The sequence below is a fragment of the Cervus canadensis genome, chromosome 18 (assembly GCF_019320065.1).
Source record: "Cervus canadensis isolate Bull #8, Minnesota chromosome 18, ASM1932006v1, whole genome shotgun sequence".
NCBI lineage: Eukaryota > Metazoa > Chordata > Mammalia > Artiodactyla > Cervidae > Cervus > Cervus canadensis.
The window spans coordinates 39,721,918-39,742,551 of record NC_057403.1 but is presented as its reverse complement, the minus strand read 5'-3'; the positions used below and the strand labels follow the sequence as shown (position 1 = coordinate 39,742,551).

At 49.4% G+C, this 20,634-nt stretch overlaps 1 protein-coding gene across 2 annotated transcripts; it reads left to right on the top strand.

Annotated features, from left to right (window-relative positions):
- Positions 1-246: 246 nt before the first annotated feature.
- On the top strand, positions 247-15,277 carry USB1 (U6 snRNA biogenesis phosphodiesterase 1). 2 transcript variants are annotated; one of them, XM_043436380.1, is made up of 7 exons: positions 247-445; positions 1,668-1,834; positions 4,531-4,714; positions 9,194-9,247; positions 11,684-11,789; positions 13,026-13,109; positions 14,167-15,277. In XM_043436380.1, the coding sequence occupies exons 1-7, from the start codon at positions 348-350 to the stop codon at positions 14,269-14,271; spliced, it is 798 nt and encodes a 265-aa protein (XP_043292315.1). In that variant the 5' UTR covers positions 247-347; the 3' UTR covers positions 14,272-15,277. The 2 variants fall into 2 exon arrangements, with proteins under 2 accessions (XP_043292315.1, XP_043292316.1); XM_043436381.1 differs by lacking the exon at positions 11,684-11,789.
- Positions 15,278-20,634: the final 5,357 nt, after the last annotated feature.

The following is a 20,634-nucleotide window of genomic DNA, read 5'->3' as shown; positions in this document are numbered from 1 at the left end:
CCCAGAGACCATCGGCTGCCGGGAGGTCCCGAGTTGCTGCAGACTGCGCAGCGGACAGAGAGGTCAGGACCCAGAGCGATCTCTGAAATGGGCAAACGGAGGATGGCCGTGGCAGGAGGCTCCAAGCGAGCGGTGTCAGCGAGGCCAGCCGGCATGCAGCGTGGTCTGGGTGGGTACAATCTTTGCTCCCTTCCTGCCGGGCCCCGCCCCCGCACCCCGCCCCGAGGCGGTGCTAATTCGTGCCCCGCCCCCGGGAGAGCACTTCCGGCACAGAGGAATTCCGGGTGCGGTGAGATTGCCTGCCGACCCTCTCTGTGCGGTCGTGAAGGTGGGTGGGGGGGTGCCTCATGAGTGCGGTGCCCCTCGTGGGCTACAGCAGCAGCGGCTCCGAGGATGAGACCGAGGCCGGGGCCCGGGTTCGGCCGGGGGCTGAAGGCAGCAGTCGGTGAGGAGCGATGAAGTCTTTCTGGGGAAGGGTGATTGGGGAGGGTCCGGGGCTGCTCGCGAGGGAAGGAAAAGGGGCACGGGGTGGTTGTGGCGGGGGGAGGGGGAAGGAGGATCCAGACAGAGCCCCGGTGTGCCCCTACCTGGCTGGGTCAAGGTTAGGAGGCAGGAAACGGGGTGGGTTTGGGTCCAGCCTCGGGCGCCGGCCCACTCTGTCTCCTGGCACGCACCACTGTACCACCCTAGGTCTGTTTCCCCATTTGGAAAGTGTTTTCTTTAATCTAATAAATATTCATGGAGTACTGTCTCCGCGCCAGGCTGGGAACTGGGTACTCAGCAGTTAGCAAAGTAGGAAGTCTCCTACTTTGTGGAGGAGCTTTGGTTCTTAATTGCCAGGCCTGGTACCAGCTGAGTGCTTTTCAAGCAGCACCTTGGTTCATCTCACTTTATGGATGAGGAAGCAGAGGTCCCCAGAGAGCATATGACTTGCCTAAGACCACAGAGCTAGGAAGTGTCAGTCTGGCTCAGGCCTGTCCAGTTAGGCCTCCACATGTTGCCACCTGCTCCTTTGTTTCCCATGGGGGCCACGTTCCTTCCAAAGTCTGCTTCCAGGAGTGTTGTTCACTCAGTCGTGTCCGATGCTTTGCAACCCCATGGACTGCAGCACCCCAGGCTTCCCTGTCCTTCACCATCTCCCCAAGCTTGCTAAAACTCATGTCCATTGAGTTGGTGATGCCATCCAACCAATTCATCCCCTTCTCCTCCCACCCTTAATCTTTCCCAGCATTAGGGTCTTTTCCAATGAATCAGCTCTTCACATCAGGTGGCCATAGTATTGGAACTTTAGCTTCAGCGTTAGACCTTCCAATGTATATCCAGGGTTGATTTTCTTCAGGATTGATGGTTTGATCTTGCAGTCCGGGGGACTTTCAAAAGTCTTCTCCAGCACCAGAGTTGGAAAGCATCAATTCTTCGGCATTCAGCCTTCTTTAACGTCCAACTCTTACATCTGTACATGACTACTGGAAAAAACGTAACTTTGTTGGGAGACACGAATGAAAGAGTGTTGGGGAAAGAGCTTTGTCGTCATCTAGAAGCTGCGCATGGTACCTGGTGAGAAAGACATGCAGAGTCACCCTGTACGAGGGGTTACAACTTTCCTCGTGTGTACAGACATAGACAATGTAGGAAGCTAACTGGGCTTATTTTCTTTCCTCTTGCAGGGGCCAGAGCCCTCTTCCCAGCCAGAGGTTGCCAGTACCCGACAGTGTGCTGCATATGTTCCCTGGCACTGAGGAGGGGCCTGTGGATGATAGTGCAAAACACGGGGGCCGGGTGCGCACATTTCCCCACGAGCGTGGCAACTGGGCCACCCATGTCTACGTACCTTGTAAGTAATGCCTGAGAGACACGTGGCTGACACCGACAAGGTGCCTCTTCTGGGAGGAGGCTGGCCCCAACCAGGAGGAAGCCAGAAACCTCAACCTCTGACACTGGTAGTGAGAAAAAGATCAACTCAACAGAGAGAGGACAAGTTTCAAGAACTAGGGAATTTTTCTGTTACACTTGATTTTAGTTTTGAATTCATTGCCTGAAATTTTTTTTTATTAACCCTGTGTATACTGTTCTCCCTGCTTGTGGGGATGTGACCAAGGGAGGGTCTAGGACAGAGTGTCAAGGCCATCGCACAGTGCAACTGTAGCTGGTCCTTTGTTTCTAAGAGGGCTATAGGTGTGCTGGCTTCAAGTCCCACCCCACCCTAGCCCTAATGAGTGAGTGGCAGGCAGAAAAAGCCCAGGCTTCAGAATCTGACCTCATTCCATTACCCACTACTCTGGGTGTCCCTTAGTTAAGTTGTTGGAGTTCTCAGAGCCCCAGTTTCCTCATCTCTAAAATGGGGACGGTAGTAATACCTATATGGGGACAGTAAAATACCTCTAGGACTTCTGTGATGATTAAATGAGATAATCAATGTCAAGTTCTTAGCACAATACACAGAGTACGTGGTGGCTCTTACTACTTTGTGTTAGATCAGGTAAACTCTTAGAACCTCCATTTCCCCATCCACAGAATGGGAATGATTCTCTATATTCCATATTCCACAGGAAGTGAAGTGAAGTCGCTCAGTCATGTCTGACTCTTTGCAACCCTGTGGACTGTAGCCTACCAGGCTCCTCCATCCATGGGATTTTCCAAACCCACTAGAGTGGGTTGCCATTTCCTTCTGCAGGGGATCTTCCCAACCCAGGGATCAAACCCAGGTCTCCCGCATTGTAGGCAGACGCTTTACTGTCTGAGCCACTAGGGAAGTCCTAAAGTGAAAGTTGCTTAGTTGTGGCACTTTCATTCCACAGGGCATCTGGGCAAATTGAGTAACTCATCAGGTGTGAGCAGATTATTAACCATGGCGCTCTAGTCATATATTTGGCTTAAAAAAAAGATACGTGAACATACAGTGGTGTCCTTCTTGTGTTCTTTGTCTTTATAAACAATTAGGAACAGTCTACATGTCTGTCAGGAGATTCTAGAGGTCTAATAAATGTCTGATTAAAGAAATGCACTGTTTCTAATCTAAGGATGGGTTACTGTGGAGCTGTAATCATGAGCTTGCCTTCTGTAATGAGAGGAAGGCTGTCCAACATGTAGTGTTATATGGAGAAAGGTCGGGGAAGAACTGCATGCCCTCATCTTTTTTAACAAATAGAATATATACATTGGCACAGCACTGAGAAAAGCTAGGGAAGTAAGCATCATGTTTGACAGTCTTTGTCTCTAGAGTAGTGGTCTTGAAAGTGGGGTATGTGCCCTGAGGGAGAGATCAAGGTGACCTCTTAGAAAGAAAAGCATTAAGACTTTTTAATGTATTTCTCTTTATCTCAACTTTTTAAGTTTGTATTCTTCAGAGTGTACATTTTATAACATAATTTTGCAGTGGAACGCATGTTTGTAATTTATTAATAAATGCACATTGACTGTAGGTATGTGTGCAAGCTTGTTTGATTAATGGCACGTGTGATCACAGTGGTTTGGATACCCCTGCTTTAGATGTGGACTTAAAGGACCCCTGCTTTCTCTGTCACATATTTCTCTTTTTACTCAAATTCCTTTCAAAAAGCATATGTATGTATATGTATCAGTTCAGTTCAGTTCAGTTGCTCAGTCATGTCCACCTCTTTGCGACCCCATGGACTGTAGCATACCAGACCTCCCTGTCCATCACCAACTCCTGGAGCTTACTCAAACTCATGTCCATTGAGTCCATGATGCCATCCAACCATCTCATCCTCTTTTGTCCCTTTCTCCTCCTGCCTTCAATCTCTGCCAGCATCAGGGTCTTTTCAAATGAGTCAGTTCTTTGCATCAGGTGGCCTAAGTATTGGAGTTTCAGCTTCAACATCAGTCCTTCCAATGAATATTCAGGGTTGATTTCCTTTAGGATGGATTGGTTGGATCTCCTTGCAGTCCAAGGGACTCTCAAGAGTCTTCTCCAACACCATAGTTCAAAAGCATCAGTTCTTTGGCCCTCAGCTTTCTTTATAGTCCAGCTCTCACATCCATACATAACTACTGGAAAAACCATAGCTTTAACTAGATAGACCTTTGTTGGCAAAGTAATGTCTCTGCTTTTTAATATGCTGTCTAGGTTGGTCATAACTTTCCTTCCAAGAAGCAAGCTATATGTGTATTCTATAACCATAAATACATATTAAAATATGATTAGAATACATAGACATTGGCTGGGCTTCCCAGGTGACTCAGTGGTAAAGAATCCACCGCCAGTACACGAGACGCAGGTTGGATCCCTGGGTCGGGAAGATCCCCTGGAGAAGGAAGTGTCAACCCACTCCAGTATTCTTGCCTGGAAAATTCCATGGACAGAGGACCCTAGCGGGCTACAGTCCATGGGGTCAAAAAGAGTCAGACAGGACTTAGCGACTAAACAACAACAAGATGTAGGCTGCTCTCAAAGTAACTTTCTCCTAAAACCTAGAGTTTAGGTTTAAAATCTAGCCTTTCTCTGCTCCTGGCCATCATGTGGCCATCCTGCTAAGAGAATGGCCCACCCTCTCCACTCTTCCCCTCCAGATGAGGCCGGGGAGGAGTTCCTGGACCTGCTTGACGCACTGCTGTGCCGCGCGCAGACATACGTCCCCCGGCTGGTGAGGATGGAAGCCTTCCACCTCAGCCTGTCCCAGAGCGTGGTTCTGCGCCACCACTGGATTCTCCCCTTCGTGCAGGCTCTGAAAGACCGAGTGGCCTCCTTCCAGAGGTGAGTGTCCCATGCTTCTGTCTGCTTCCCCTCCAGGGCTCCTCTTCCCGTCCCAAGTTCCCATGGGGATGGACCTGTGGGATGGTGTCACCCCAGCAAGCAGGCCAGACCTAGAGGTTAGCGCACTGAGTATCTCCCAGAGCTATGCGCTGTACACGTCATCCCATGTGACTTTGATGTATGAAACAGAACCCGTAAGATGTATGTAGATAAGAAGAGACTTATTACAGGTATTGGCTTATGCAGTTATGGAGGTCAAGAAGTCCACTATCTGCCATCTGCAGAGAGAGAACCAGGAGAGCTGGTCATGTAATTCAGTTTGACTCCAAAGTCCTAAAAAATCAGGGGACTGGTGATGTAAGTCCTGATACGAGCCTGAAAGCCTGAAAACCAGGAGTGCTGATGTCAGAGGGTAGGAGAAGATGGATGTCTCAACTCACGCAGGGAAGGGGAGTTTGTCCTCCCCTGTTCCTCTTCCAGGGGATCTTCCCAACCCAGGGATCAAACCCATGTCTCCTGCATTGGCAGGTGGATTCTTTTACCACTGAGCCACCTAGGAAGCCCATAACTTGAATACCAATTAACAACACTTAAATACTAAACTAAAGTCATTACATCTTATATTATGTGATAAGGGAGTAAGAGAAGAAAACAAAGATATTTGCTTAATATATGTACAGGCAAACCTTGCTTTATTATGTTTCACCGATACAGCATCTTTTAACAAACTGAAGGTTTGTGGCAAGCCTGCATTGAGCAAGTCTATCAGCATCATGTTCCAACATTTACTCTTATGTCTGTCATATTTTGGTAATTCTTGCAATATTTCAAACTTTCTCATTATCCTTATATTTGTCATAGTGATATTTGACGTTACTATTGTAATTGTTTCGGGATGCCAGGAGCCACACCCATGTAAGAGGGCAGACAACTGATAAATGTGAATGTTCTGACTGCTCCACCGACCAGCCATCCCCCGCATCTCTGTCCCTCTCCTTGGGCCTCCCTATTTCCTGAGATACAACAGTGTTGAAATTAATAACCCTACGCTAGCCTCTTAAGTGTTCAAGTGGAAGGAAGGGTCACACGTCTCTCACTTTAAATCAAAAGCCAAAGATGATTAAGCCTAGTGAGGAAGGCATGTCAAAAGTGGAAGGAGACTGGAAGCTAGGCCTCTTGTCCCTGTTTGCCAAGTTGTGACTGCAAAGGGAAAGTTCTTGAAAGAAATCAAAAGTGCTCCTCCAACAAATGCAGGAATGATAAAGCAAGAGAGCCTGGAGAAATTTTAGTGGTCTGGACAGATGATGAAACTGGCCACGGCATTCCCTTCAGCCAAAGCCTGATTTAGAGCAAGGCCTTAACTCTTCAATTCCGTGAAGGCTGAGAGAGGGGAGGAAGCTGCAGAAAAGTTTGAAGCTGGCAGAGGTCGGTTCATGAGGTTTAAAGTAAGAAGCCATCTCCATAATATGAAAGTGTGAGATGAAGCCGCAAGTGCTGGTGTAGATGCTGCCGCAAATTACCCAGAAGATCTAGCTGAGATCATTAATGAAGGTGGCCACACCAAGCAACAGATTTTTCAGTGTAGATGAAACAGCCTTCTATTGGAAGAAGATGCCAGCTAGGATTTTCATAGCCTGAAAGGGAGTGTCAGTGCTTAGCTTCACAGCTTCATAGAACAGGCTGACTCTCTCGTTAGGGGCTAATACAGCTGGTGATTTTAAGTTTAATCCAAAGCTCATTGGCTATTTCAAAAATCCTAGGGCCCTTAAGAATTATGCTAAAGCTACTCTGCTGATGCTCTATTAATGTAACAACAAAGCCTGGATGGCAGCACATCTGTTGACAACCTGGTTTACTGAATGTTTCAAGCCCACTGTTGAGACACCCAGCTCAGAAAAAAGATTCCTATCAAAATATTACTGCTCAGTGACAATGCACCTGGAGACCCAAGAGCTCTGATGGAGATGGACGGATGAGGTCAGTGTCGTTTCTGTGTTGCTAACATAACATCCATTCTGCAGTCCGTGGATCAAGGGAGTAAATTTCAACCCTTAAGTTTTATTTAAGAAATGCGTTTCATTTAGGTTATAGCTGCCATGGGTAATGATTCCACTGATGGATCTGGGCAAAGTCAATTGAAAACCTCTGGAAAGGATTCACCATTCTGGATGCCATTAAGAACATTTGTGATTCATGGGAAGAGGTCAAAACACCAACATACACAGGAGTTTGGAAGAAGTTGATTCCAGCCCTCATGGGTGACTTCGAAGGATGCAAGACTTCTTCAGTGGAGGAAGTAACTGCAGATGTGATGGAAGAAGCAAGAGAACTAGAATTAGAAGTGGAGCCTCACAATGGGAGTGAGTTGCTGCCATCTCATGATAAAACTTTAATGGCTAAGGAGTTACTTCTTATGGATGAGCAGAGAACGTGGTTTCTTGAGATGGAATCTACTCCTGATGAAGATGCTATGAAGATTGTTGAAATGACAACAAAGGATTTAGAATATTACATAAACTTAGTTGATAAGTTTATGGCAGGGTTTGAGAGGATTGATTCCAATTTTGAAAGAAGCTCTCCTGTGGGTAAAATGCCACTAAACAGCATTGCATTGCATGCTACGGAGTACTTGTTCATGGAAGGAAAAGAAGGTTGATGGAGCAAACTTCATAGTTTGCCTTATTGTCTTACTCTAAGAAATTGCCATCACCACCCATCTTCAGCAACCACCACCTTAACCAGTCAGCAACCATCTACACTGAGGCAAGACCCTCCACCAGCAAAGAGATTATGACTCACTGAAAGCTCAAATGATGGTTAGCAGGTTTTAGTAATAAAGTATTTTAAAAATAAAGTATGTAGATTGTTTCTTTAGATATAATGCCTTTGCATGCTGAGTTGACTGCAGTGTAGTATAAACAGAACTTTTATATGCACTGAGAAGCCGAAACATTGTGACTCACTTTATTGCAGCATTCACTTTATTGCCGTGTTCTAGATCCAAACTCACAGTGTCCCCGAGGTGTCCTGTATCTATACTCACAGATGTGTTCATAAAATAAGGAAATTCTCATGATGATTACAGTCCTCATTTCTGTAACTGGTCACAGGATCGCAGCTGATTTTTACAGCTACCTTCCACCTCCTAGCTCTCTATTCCCTTTGCCTTTGGCAAGCACCTCAGGTGGTTATGGTTCTTTACCTGGGGTAGTGACCCAAACCTTTATTCCTGAAGGGTCTGGGCGATTACTAGTCCTGCCTGGGTTGGTTGGTATAATTTTCCACTGGCCTGAAGTCAGTAGGCATGGTTAATACTAAAAGATCTAACAGATCTCCTGTATCCCAGACACCCTCTGCATTACTTCCATCATGGAGTTCTAGTCCAGTTTCCCCTTGGTAGTCAGGATCAAGGACCCCAGCCAACACTGGAACTCTTTGTTGATTCAAAGGTGCAGGAGCCCAAGGTGGCAAGTCTTGTTTTTTTTTTAATATTACATATTTGGCTATACCATATCTTAGTTGCAGCATGTGGGATTAGTTCCCCAACCAGGGATCAGACCCTGGCCCCCTGCATTGGGAGTGTGAAGTCTTAGCCACTGGACCACCAAGGTGGCAAGTCTCAACTTCCAGTTCAATGAAATCACTATGTCTCCTGTGGGAAGCATTCCTCCCTCTGGAACTAAGACCTCTGGGCTACCAGAGCATGAAGTTGTGGGAACAGAAAATAAACATTTTGCTAATGGATCACTCATATTAGTGGTTCCACTCCCATTTCCACCCCTTGATTCCTGGCCCCGTGAATCCTGGCTACGGGAGAATCAGCACCATATGTGTCTGCTGATTCAGAGCAGATACAGATAGCGTGGGTTCTGTTAGAGAATAAAGTAAATGAAAAGTGTTAGTCACTCAGTTGTGGTCGAGTCTTTGCGACCCCATGGACTGTAGCTGCTAGGCTCCTCTGTCCATGGAATTTTCCAGGCAAGAATATTGGAATGGGTTGCCATTCCTTCCCGGGTTTCCCGCATTGCAAGCAGCTTCTTTACCATATGAGCTATGTGGGAAGCCCCCTGTTGTTGCTTAGCCAGGGTCAGAATTGTCTTTTTTTTTAACCTGCAAGGAAAAAATTGGCCCTTAAGTCATCTATTAACACCAACCTGATGATGTCTTTCTCAGTTCCCATCAGTAAAGCTGAGATAGTCTCAAATTGCTTATCAAAAATCAACTGCTCTTAATAAAGTAAAATTTTTGCTAGCATCTGAAGGAAGCTCTGGGTTACCTGGACTCAGCGATTATTTAAGGTCTTGCCCAGCTCTTGTATTTTAGGGTTGAGTTAACCACGTGTATAATAGGGTGAGAGTACTACATGTGAAATGAGTTAACTGTAGTTTCAAAGTGATATTTTTTTAATATAAACTGTTTTCTCTAAAAATTTTTTTCTTAGCATTTTTCCTGAAATGTGGTTCTTCTTCTGAATTTCAGATTCTGCTTTACTGCCGACCGAGTAAAGATTTACACCAATCAAGAGAAAACCAGGTGGGTCTCCCTACTGTGCCCCAAGTTGTTGCCAGAAAAGGATTCTTTGCAGTAAAGACTTGAGGGGGCCTTGTCTGTCTCATTTTTGGGTTTGTTTGTGTTTTAACCAGCTCTATGACTACCCAGGCAGTTGTCCCCAAATCTGAACCTTTCATTAAGAAAAATAACTCCGGGAGCATAAGAGGAGGAGCAGAGGTAGAGAATAACATCTTGGTTTAGTGGGAAAAGCCTGAGACTCAAAAAATCCCTGGGTGCCAGCCCAGCTCTGTCTCCAATTTAACGTTGAGCTCATACCTTCAACCTCTGTGACCTGTCATTTCCAAGCTGTCACAGGCGTGCCCTGACACATCTATCAGTGGGCAGTTGTGAGGCTCAAATGAACTGAATGAGTTTTATAAAAGCATTCAAGGATGAGATGAACAAAAGAAATTCTTATTAACAAGGCTTCAAAGCAAACCTCCTTGTCAGATCCACTCACTGAGTTGCCTTCTGCTCTCAGCACCTCTGAGAGGACGGCTCATTCCTTCATTCTGCAAAATTGGTTCAGCACGTCCTGGTGCCAAGGACTTGCTGTACACCGCAGATCAGCAATGAAAAGGTCAGCAGTCCTTGCTCTTTGGGGTCTCACGTTCTGCAGGGGGAGATAACCAATGAACAAGGAAATGAGACTCTTAGAAACTACTGTGTGATGTGAGTGTGGATCATGCAGCCAAGGACGGCCCTAGGGAGCTGGCATTTGCCAGCAACCCAAGGATGAGAAGTAATGAGCCTTGGGAAATGCTGCTGAGAGAGCCTTCAAGCAGAGGACATAGCCGAGGAGGTGGTCTGAGAAGGAAGGAGCCTGGCTTGTTTGAGGAGGCCAATGAAGCGGAACCCAGGAGCAAGTGGGAGAGCGGGAGGAGATGAGTCAGGCCGGGTTAGCTCCTGCCGGGCCTTCAAGGTCAAGGTCAGGAGTTTGCAGGGTCATGGAAGCCACTGGAGGGATCTGCACAGAGACGTGATCCAACTTATGTTTGTAAATGTCGGCCTGGCCCAATTGTGTCTGTGGCTCCCGTGTGGAGACAAGATGTAAAGGAGGTTGGATGCAGGGGGAGAGAGAGAGGAGACAGGTGTCACCATCCAGGTGAGGCGCCAAGGGTGTCGTGACTCAGGGTGATGGCAGTGCAAGGGCCAAGAAGCAGGCGCATTCCTGACACACCACAGGTAGAATCAGCCAGCATCCGCAGTGAGTCCGATCTGTGCACAGTAAGGGGAAGAACCAAAGTAGATGCCTGGACTTGGGGTTTGAACAGCTGGGTAAATAAATGGTCCCACGTCCCGAGGTGGGAAACACCAGTGGGAGGAAAATCAGTTTTTCTTTGTTCCCAGTAGATGTTGCCACTGATGATACCCCCGGGTACCCGTGGGTGGAAGAGGTACATACACAGTCAGACAGACAGGAGAGGTGCCAGCCGGAGATGGAAACGTGGGAGCCACCGGGCTGTGTGGTGCTGAAACCAGGGCCCGGGTGGGGGCCAGGGGCACACAGAGCAGATCCGAGGAAGTGGGCTGGGCTCGGCGGCCCCTGACCATTTAGAGGCTGGGAAGAAGAGAGGGCGGCAGAGGAGGCTGAACCGGAGGCCAGAGACAGGGTCGCACCAGGACCGTGTAGTGGGTGGTCTCTTGGAGCCAAGAGGAAAGAAATGGGTTTCAGGGAGAGAGGAACCAGCCGTGTCCGACCCTGCTGAGAGGCCAAGGTGAGGCCGGAGAAGTGTCCACCAAGTGCAGTAACCTGGAGGTGGGCGGCAGCTTTGATGGGAGCTGGCTGAAGATGGCGGGGGCGGGAGAGAGGGGAGGAGGGAGAGACAGCGGAGGGAGACAGTGCATCTGAACATCAAATCTGACTGAGGATGGAATGGGGACTGGCTGAAAACTCAGGTTCAAAGGAGGGGTTTTAAGGATGAGAGTGCTCAGAATTCCCTGGCGGTCCAGTGGTTAAGACTCTGAACTTCCACTGCAGGAGGCACGGGTTTGATCTCCAGTGGGGGGAACTAAGATCCCACATGCTGTGCTGCGGGGCCAAAAATAAATAAGACAATAAAGACGAGAGTGTGCTACTGGGAGGGAGTCAGTGCCAGAGAGGGAAGCCCTGGAGAAAGGGACCCACCTGGGAGCGATGATGGTGAGCCTGGGCACAGAAGCGTCGGGTCTGTAGACTTGGCAGCAGCAGATGAAGATGGTCCTACAGGGGATCTCAGACCCTAGGGAAAGAGGGGAGGTGTGTGGTTAGAGCTAGGAGAGGATGGGAGAGCCAGCTCAGAGAGCAGGGCAGTGAACCGGGCTCATGACCCAGACCTCCCGGCTTCCTTGTCGCATCCTCTGCCCTCCTCACGGCTGGTTTACATCCTCAGCGGCCGTGTCTCACACCCGTGTTGCCTCCACTGCTGTCTCCCCCAGGACCTTTGTTGGGCTGGAGGTCACCTCAGGGCATGCCCACTTCCTGGACCTGGTTGCAGAGGTAGACAGGGTCATGAAGGAGTTTGACCTCAGCACTTTCTACCAGGTAAATCAAGGGGCGTCTTTTTTCCTCTCCACCAACCCATCTCTAATGGGAATAAAACCAGCCTTAAAGAAACCCTTGCAGAGCCCTCCAGAACTTTCCCAGGGGAAGCGTCCATTCAGCTGGCCCTCAGAGGACCCATACCCCTGGGGAGTTGAGGGTCTGATGTGGGGTCAGATACTGCCCAGCCATAGTCCAGCATTTCTTACAAATCTTGTTATCTCTTCAGTATGCTCGACGAGATCTATGCCTTCGATTCTGATGTATCCATGCTTATCTTTGTATTTTTTAAGAAGTAGCTTTCCCTAGTATTTTTTAGTCACATTGACACTCCAGGTGGAGTCGAAGCTTCACATCCCTTCCTGTATCTTGCCTTGTGCCCTCCAGGGGAACTTGAACCTGCCCAAGTCGAATATTATGGCTTTAAAGGGCAGGTGGTTTTGCTTGATATATTCTTTTAAAATCATGCTGTGATATAGAAGTATGAATTTGAATGGAGCTAATTTACAGTTTTATCATAACTTTAGATATTTCGGGTTTTGTTCACCTTAAAAAGTATGTCATCTATTGAAATGTTTTACATCAGGAAACATTAAATCTGGGACATGGGTTCTCTTCCATGTCCTAAATGTAAGGACTCAATGTTATGACATGTAAAGGAGAGCCTTTGAGAACAGGACTGTCTTAGCTCAGGCTGCCATAGCCAGATACCAGAGACTGGATGACTTAAACAACAGATCTTTATTTTCTCACAATTCTGGAGCCTAGAAGCCTGAAACCAACGTGCCATCATGGTCAGTTTCTGGTGAGGCCTCCTTTCTTGGCTTGTCGATGGCCATCTTCCCATTGTGTCCTCACTCGATGGAAAGACAGAGGGAGCAGCCATCTGCCACCTCTTACGTGGGCACTAACCCCCTCACAAGGGCTCCACCTTCATGACCTCAGCTAAACCCAGTTATCTCCCAAGGGCCCCTTCTCCAAATACCATCACCTTGGGGGTTAAGACTTTAATATATGGATTGGGATGAGGGAGGGGGACACACAATTCAGTCCATAGCAAGGACCAGCCCAGGGCTATTGTATCTATCCGTGGAGGCACTTGGGATCAACACCAAGGATCTAGTCTCCGTGGATCACAAGGATCCAGCAGGGATACTGGGACAACTCTTGTCGTGGAGCTCTTGTGATGTCTGCCACGGCATCCAGGTGGCCGCTTGCCTCCCTGCTGTTCCTCTGCAGGACCCCTCCTTCCACATCAGCCTGGCCTGGTGCGTGGGTGACGCGCGTCTCCAGATGGAAGGGCCATGCCTGCAGGAACTACAGGTGAATTCCTGGCGTGAGAGCTGGGCAGATGCTGAACCGGAAGTGATGCTGTGGAAGGTGGGGGGTGGGACGGGGGCTGACAAGCCCTGAGGGTTAGGCCCCCAAACCTGAATCCCTGGGAGATGAACTGGCCTGGCTGGAGAGACCCACATCTCATCCTGCTCCTCTCAGCGCAGTCTCAGACCAGCGGCAGAACACCACCTGGGAGCTTATTAGCGACACTCACTCACTCGCCCCAACCCAGACCTAAAGAGTCAGAAGTTAACAAGATGTCTGGGGATTTGTGTGCACGTTAAAACTGGAGAGGCCCTGCCCGAGAACACTGATCTGAGAGGATGCTGCCGACCTCCCCTCAAGTCGCAACCCCTCGCTCAGAGGTCAAAGGCTCGGGTGCTTACAGGGGCCTGGCAGGGGTTGGAAATGAGTGAAACGTGCCCAGTATCCAGAACGTCCACCCTCACAGCCTTTCTCATCTTGTGATAAGCAGGGGGTAACTTCCACTTTCCCGTCAGTGCCCTCAGAGGAGCTGATCCTCACCTCGCAGAAAGGCGATGGTGGGGAGTTGCCGTGCAGGAATGTGGACCTTGTGGTGCAAGCACTTGTTTTTCAAGAGAAGCCAGAAACCTAGATTTTTTTTTTTTTAATGTGTAATCCCCCTATTTTCAAATGTTGGCCACCAGTATGTATTTTTTAAGAAAATATTGTTTGAGCCAAACGAAACACATGCAGGCAGAAGACAGCCCCTGGGCCACTATTAGGTAGCCAAGTCTGCTCTTGGCCTGATCACGCTGGAGGCGGCAAGGAGCTCTGGGCTCCGGCTCCAGCAGACCCAGGTCCCAAGCCTGGTTTTATTGGATTCTGTGATCCAAGACTCTGAGCATCCATTTCCTCATCTGCCAAGGTGGGGTGATAGCACTGACCTCGCAGGATAGCAGAGCTGGTTAGACAAGGTAGCCTAACCTCTGAAGGGTTTCGGTAGGCTGGCTTTCTTAGCAGCGCCATCTGGGTCCCTGACTCCCCTTAACGTGACTGTCCTCTCCTGGCTCCCGCTTTTAAGGGAATCGTGGATGAGTTTGAAGACTCTGAGATGCTGCTGCGTGCATATGCCGAGCAGATCCGCTGCAAGTCTGGGAACAAATTCTTCTCGATGCCTTTGAAGTGAGCACCAGAGGTCCTCATTGTCCTGGGCCCCTCTGCAGCCAAACAGAGACGGAAGAACCCACTCAGATCGCTGGGGATGCGGCCAGCCCTCCACTGGGGGGCCTGGCCGGAGGAGGCGCAGCTGCTCCAGGTGCCTTCCGGGAGCTGGTTCTCTTTTGGCCCCTTCAGGTTGCAGGTCGGGTACTGCTGCATTGTGGTCTTTCCCAGAAATCACCAGTAGAGGGCAGCCTGGGCTTCCTAGTTCTAGGTCTGTGGTGGTTATGCAAAAAAGCAAAACAAAACCAAAAATAGGGGTCACCTGGTGAGCCCACCCATACTCAGCCAGAACCCCCACAGTAGTCCTGCCAACAAACGGCCGCTCCCCCACACCCCCTTGGGCTGTCTGCATTTGGATGCCATTGGCCCCCAGACGAGGGCTTTTCAAAGCCATCATGCCCTGTCTCATCTCTGCTCAGGCCTGACAAAGGGTGCTTCCACGGGCCTGTCATGCTTGCTCCTTGAAGCAGTGTCGCTTTTATTTATTTATTTTTAGTCTCGCCCCCTCCTATGCCAGTGGAGGCCATCTCAGGGCCAAGGCCCAGGGTGCTAATTTGTGGTTTAGCATCAGTTTTCTCCATTCCTTCCTCCCACTCACCCCCAGCCAGGTGCCTGGGGAGACTTGAGCAGATGTTTCATCTTGGCCTGACTGATGGCTTTAAGCCAGGCCTCCAACGCTCTGACCTCTGGCTTCCCATCAGCTTCCCAAAGAAGCCGAGGCGCCTTCCCCAGGAAGAGCTCTCTTTCTGCCGCCTCCGGCTGCCTGCTGCGGCCGGCGGGCGTTCCGGGGGCACGCGGAGGAAGGGTCAGGGCTTGCACAGGCGTTTTTGTTTTCCTTGAGCCCTCACCAGAGCCAAGGGCCAGTCCTCTCTCCAGCTCCACCTGGATTTCTAGTGATGGCGGAAGAGACACTTTTATGTTTCAGTTTTAAATTATATTCAGCAAATAAAACTTAGGGTTTTTATTTTGGACTTTGTTTTGGACTGCTTCTGTTCAACCAGGTGCAAAGATGACTTTCCTCTACCCCCATCTTCTCTAGCCTGCTTCATGGTGGGGATGTACCCTTGGGAGTCTCCGTTATGACCTCTTAAGGTGGCCATGAGAGGCCGTGACGATGCGTCAGTACAGGGGGTGGGCACCTGGCCTGCCAGGCCTGCTTGCCAGAGGCGGGCACGCACGGTACCTGGACCAAGGCATAAGCACAGACATCTAGACACGATCCTCCTGTGACACTTTGGTGACACTTTCGGAGTCCTTTCTAGGACCCTCCCATCTGTTCCTCCCAGGAACCCCCTGGAGATTAAACTAGGTAGGAGTGATTATTCTGCTTTCCCAGAAAAGCAGGTTCCATGAATTGTCTGCGGTCACGTGAGATGTCAGACAAGGCCCTAACCTCAGTGCTGGCCTTTGCAACCTGCCAGGCCCGCTCTCCCTGCTCCAGCCCAGACCACCCCCTTTCCACTGGGAAGGATGTGGGGAGAAGGGGGCCTGTGGCTCTGGTTCCCACTCTCCTTCCTGAACCTCCCTCCTGGCCTCTTCCTGAGGCCTGCTCCCAAATCACCACCCTGGAGAGACCCAGGAAATCACATTCTGTGCCTTCTTCCCCAAGCCCTCTGCATGGAGCTGCTGATTCAACCGGGATTGGCCAGTCAGGTGTGCTGGCTTTTGAGGTCACACGGGCTGGAGAGGGAGATGCAGGCCAGCCTTCCTGGCAGCCAGCTGTGCAGCCAGCGCTTGCTGACACCTGCTCCGTGCCAGCCCCTGACCTGGGCAGCTGAGTGAATCAGCCTCCTCCAACCCTCTGGATGCTCATGAGGGGGTGGGGCCGACAGGATGCAGAGAATACCCGTTCCCATCTGGGAGATGCAAGCAAAACCACCCAATTTCCTGCAGGTTTCAATTTCAGGATAGAGACCAGCATCTTACAAGGCGGGTGTTGAGGGCATGGACCACCTGATCCTCCTCATCAGGGCCCTGGAGCCTCCATCTCAGGCACTCCTTCTTCCTGGGAGGGTCCCCCTCACCCCCCATGTCATGTAGCATCACTATTGACAAACCCAGGGGGACTGACTGACCGGCAGGTCCCCTGGGGGAGGAAGTGGCGCAAGGATGGAATTAGAGTGCGGCATCTTTGAGAGACGGGCCAAGATCAATAACCGGCTCTTCGAGGGAGAATGGAGGTGGTGATGGAGGAAGCAGGAGATTCACCGAGCGGGGAGGGGCGGCGGGCGGCAGGGCTTGGCAGGCACCCAGACCCTGAGTGCGCCGCTGGAGAGGCTGCGATCACCGGCGCCGCGCTGACAGTGCAGAAGCAGCTGGGGCTCTTCCATAAGAGGAGATGTGTTCAGGAGACGGGAGGCGAGACCGGAGCCAGCTGGGGTCCACCCCTCGGCAGGCTGGCTCGGAATAAAGACACGCTCTCGAGGGGGGTTTTATCACACCAGGGAGGGTGCAAAATCAACACATCTGGCCTCGGTGTCCTTAGATGTTCCCCACAGGGCAGGGAAATCATCATCTCCCGGCCCGTTTGGCCCCCTTCCACCTGGCACTCTTCGTTCTCTCCACACGCCTCTCCAGACCACCCCAGCTTTGTTTCCAAGGAAGAGAGAAATTACCCCAGCTTGTTTTGTTTATTCCCGGTCTCGGTACCAGGAGCCCCGAGGGGCCCGCAGCAGGGCGGCCAGGGGTTGGGGGCAAGAGGCTCCAGGCCTGCCTCCAACCCACCCTGCCTTTCCTTTACTGAACGAGGGATCTTGGCTTCTACCTGAGCCAGAATCTGCCTTTTACAAATAAGGAGGTCGACCCCAAAAGGAGAGATCACCTGCTCAAGATGGCCCAGTAAATAAATAAAAAGTTTAAAAAAGGTTGCCCAGTAAGTAAATTTGTGCTGGGCTGGAACCCCTGGCCTGGCTTTGGATCCAGAGCTATTTGTATAACTTGTCACACCCCAGCAGGGTCTCAGAGTGAAACTGTGCTGTGAAATGAGGTGTCTGGGATTTAATTCAAAAAGACTCCAGGACGAAAAGGAGGGGAGGGTTAGGGGCTAGATGAAAAGACTGAGGCAAGATGTGGGTGGTGTTTCAAAGCTGGGTGACTGAGGATAGATAGATGTATATATATATAACTGAGTCACTTTGCTATACACCTGAAATTAACGTGACGCTGTTAATCAACTATACTCCAATTAAAAAAAAAAAAACTGGGTGACTGAAAGGTCGGAGTTCACAGGGCTTAGTCCCACTGATCCCCTCAGGCCTTGGGGTCTGGCCAGAGCCACAGAACTGCAGACCCCTGTGATGGGTGCAGGTACATACCTACCTTGGAGCCCTGAGGTAGCGGTAGGGGCCGAAACCAGTCACTAGCGAGAAAACAGTGACCAGCCCTGTCTGACCATGTAGCAGACAGCACTGCTTACAGTTCCTGGGCTCCCATCCCTACTAGGTACCCCCTAAAAGCAAGCTTTTTTTTTCAGTTTGCCAGTTGTGAATAAATATTATGAAAGATTGCAGTGCAATCAGTTAAATGGAGACAACCCTGTTGTCCATTTCTGATGACTACACTACATTTCCCAGAAGGAAATTTCAAAGTGAAAACCTTAGAAATCCACTTCCCAAATGAGGGACCCCGCACAAAAGTTCATGGAAATGGATGAAATTGTCCCCTTTTGTCCAAACCTCGACTTCTTTTCTCTCCAGATGCTCTGTTCAACACCAGGTAATGTCCACTGTTGGGGCTGACCAAGATTCTGTGCTTGACCAAACTTTAGTCACGTTCTCTTGAACCCTCTCCCTAACAAGGAACAGAGGCTGAGTTAGAAGCCCATGTTTCTCTGTTTGTAAGTGGAAAGGCACCATGTTTGAGAACATAGGCTTCTTGGGACTTCCCTGGGGATCCGGTGGCTGAGACTCCGCATTCCCAATGCTGGGGTCCTGGGTTACATCCCTGGTCAGGGAACTAGATCCCACATGCCACACCTAAGAATGAAGATGGAAGATCTTGACTGCCACAACTAAGACCCGGTGCAGCCAAATTAATTAATTTTTTTTAAAAAGCATTAGTTAAAAATAAACATGGGGGCTTATTGATTGACTGAAACTGTCTTCATATTCCTGTGGACCACACGCTTCTACGGCCCAAGTACTATCTGTCTTCACTGATGATATCTTACCCAAAACTCTAGAGCTAACACAGCCCCTCCTGGGGTTCCTGGAATCTGTTCAAATTAGCCTACCTAAGGGGAAGCCCTAGGGCAAAACAGAACTCAAATTTCTGATGCACGATGGTCCACTTTTTTCACTTGCTCTGAAGAAGTCAAAAAGCAGCTAAATTATTCAAACTATTGAAGTTCTTCAACGATGTTTTCGGAAAATATTTTCTGATCCAGTAAACCCCATAGACCCCTTCACAGTGCCCAAGTCCCCCCTCCCAGCTCTCTCTGACATCTGTCCTTCTCCCCAAAATGTCCTTCACCAGCGGCGGACTTGGATTTGATCCCTGGTCCAGGAAGATTCCACATGCCATGAGGCAAATAAGCCCATGTGTCACAACTACCAAAGCCTGTGTGCCGAGAGCCCACACCCCACAAGAGAAGCCACGGCAATGAGAAGTCTGTGCACCAGGAAGAGAGAGTAGCCACCGCTCGCCACAACTAGAGAAAGTCTATGCATAGCAAGGAATACCCAGGGCAGCCAAAAATAAATAACCTTTTTTTTTTTTTTTTCATTTTCCTGATCTGCCGAATGAAAAGGGAAATATTTATTGAAGAACTGAAGACTGTCCTGGGAGCATACTCTCCAGATTCCCCAACTGATGTCAACTTATCCCCCTACCAGTTGACCCTAGGGATGCTGCCCTTTGGTTTGGAAGGCCAAAGGGAACCCCATTTCTGAAGACTCTCAAGAGTCTCAGGTGACCCTGATTCTCAAGGGAGAATGAGGGAAGTAAGAGAAAAGTCACCAGAAGCCATCCCACCAAAAGGGAGGGGTCCTGTATTCAAAATTGTAAACAGCAAAGAGATGAGCTGTGGCTGCCCATCTAATTGATGGCCATCTCCATCAATTAGAAACAGCCCAGTAAGAGCACCCGGGGCTGGATCTGACCTCCCTAACGGCCTCTGCTCTGACCACAAGCTTTGTAAATGGCCTCAGGCCAGAGCTCCATGACACATTACAGAGAAATAGTATTAACAGGCAAAATGCAAACTTGTCTGACTCCAGGCATTAGCCCAGCATTATGAAGATGGTATTTCCAGAAAATTGCAAGCTTAGGGCACTGCAGTTAAAACAGCTAGAAGGACCTGAAAATTTTAATCTATGGCAAGCTCCAAAATCATGGTTCCCTCCTTCTGAAATTGTTAAGAAAGAAGGGCTTGAGTCTACAAGTGGCCAGACCTCAAGAAGAGGGGAAAGCTATCCCTTAAGATAGAAATGGATCTTTCCATGCCCCTGCCTAGGATTCCCCAATAGCACTGAAAGCCAGAAGGTCTTGAGGGGCCCTGACTGATAATCCAAGATTTACTAGAAAGGAAATGCTCAGCCCCTACTTCTAATCCATGCACAACTCCCATTTGGGCCATCAAAACCTGCAATGGGCAAGGAGGTTAGTTAGTCCAGATCTGAGATTTATTAAAATTGTCAAACTCAGATATGCCCTGATGCCTAGTCCTAGCACTATCCCATCTGCTGTTCCTCCCAACACCCAATACTTTTCAGCCCTCAACTTGTGTTCTGCCTTGTTTAGGATTCCCCTTTATAAGGAATCCAGTACATGTTGCCTTCACCTGGGATAACCAATCACACACCTGGACTGTTCTGCCCCAGGGATTACTGGGGCTCCCACTTCCTTCTCATACATCCTGAATGTCATTTCCAGGGACTTAAAATTCCCAGGAGACTCCACCATAATCCAACAGGCAGATGACCTCCTATGTTCTGGCAGTCATGACAACCCCTTTTGGACGCTGAAGACCTTTCGAAGGCATTCGCAAGAAAGGGCTGCGAGGAGGCTAGAGACGAATTTCAGCTATGCTCTCTGTGTGTCTGCTATCTGGGTCATGATGTTTCAGCTGCAGGGAAAACCATCTCCCCAGACTCTGCTATTCACCATTTTTCCTCTCCCTGAAAAAAAAAGGACAACTGACAGGGTTTGGGGGTCCTGTGGGATATTATAGGCCATGGAAACCTCATTTTTTGTAAGTATCTTTATTTATTTTTAAATTGTTTTTGGCCGTGCTGGGTCTTGGCTGCCGCATGGGCTTTCTCTAGCTGCGGCGAGCAGGGCAGGGCTCCTCTCTGGTTGTGGTGTGCAGGCTTCTCGCGGTGGGGGCTTC

Bases quoted from the DNA above. Each gene is read 5' to 3' on its own strand.
- USB1 (XM_043436380.1), top strand. From the start codon at position 348: ATGAGTGCGGTGCCCCTCGTGGGCTACAGCAGCAGCGGCTCCGAGGAT. The intron at 446-1,667 runs GTGAGGAGCGAT...TTCCTCTTGCAG, and splicing joins GGGGCTGAAGGCAGCAGTCG to GGGCCAGAGCCCTCTTCCCA. The intron at 9,248-11,683 runs GTGGGTCTCCCT...TGTCTCCCCCAG, and splicing joins ACCAATCAAGAGAAAACCAG to GACCTTTGTTGGGCTGGAGG.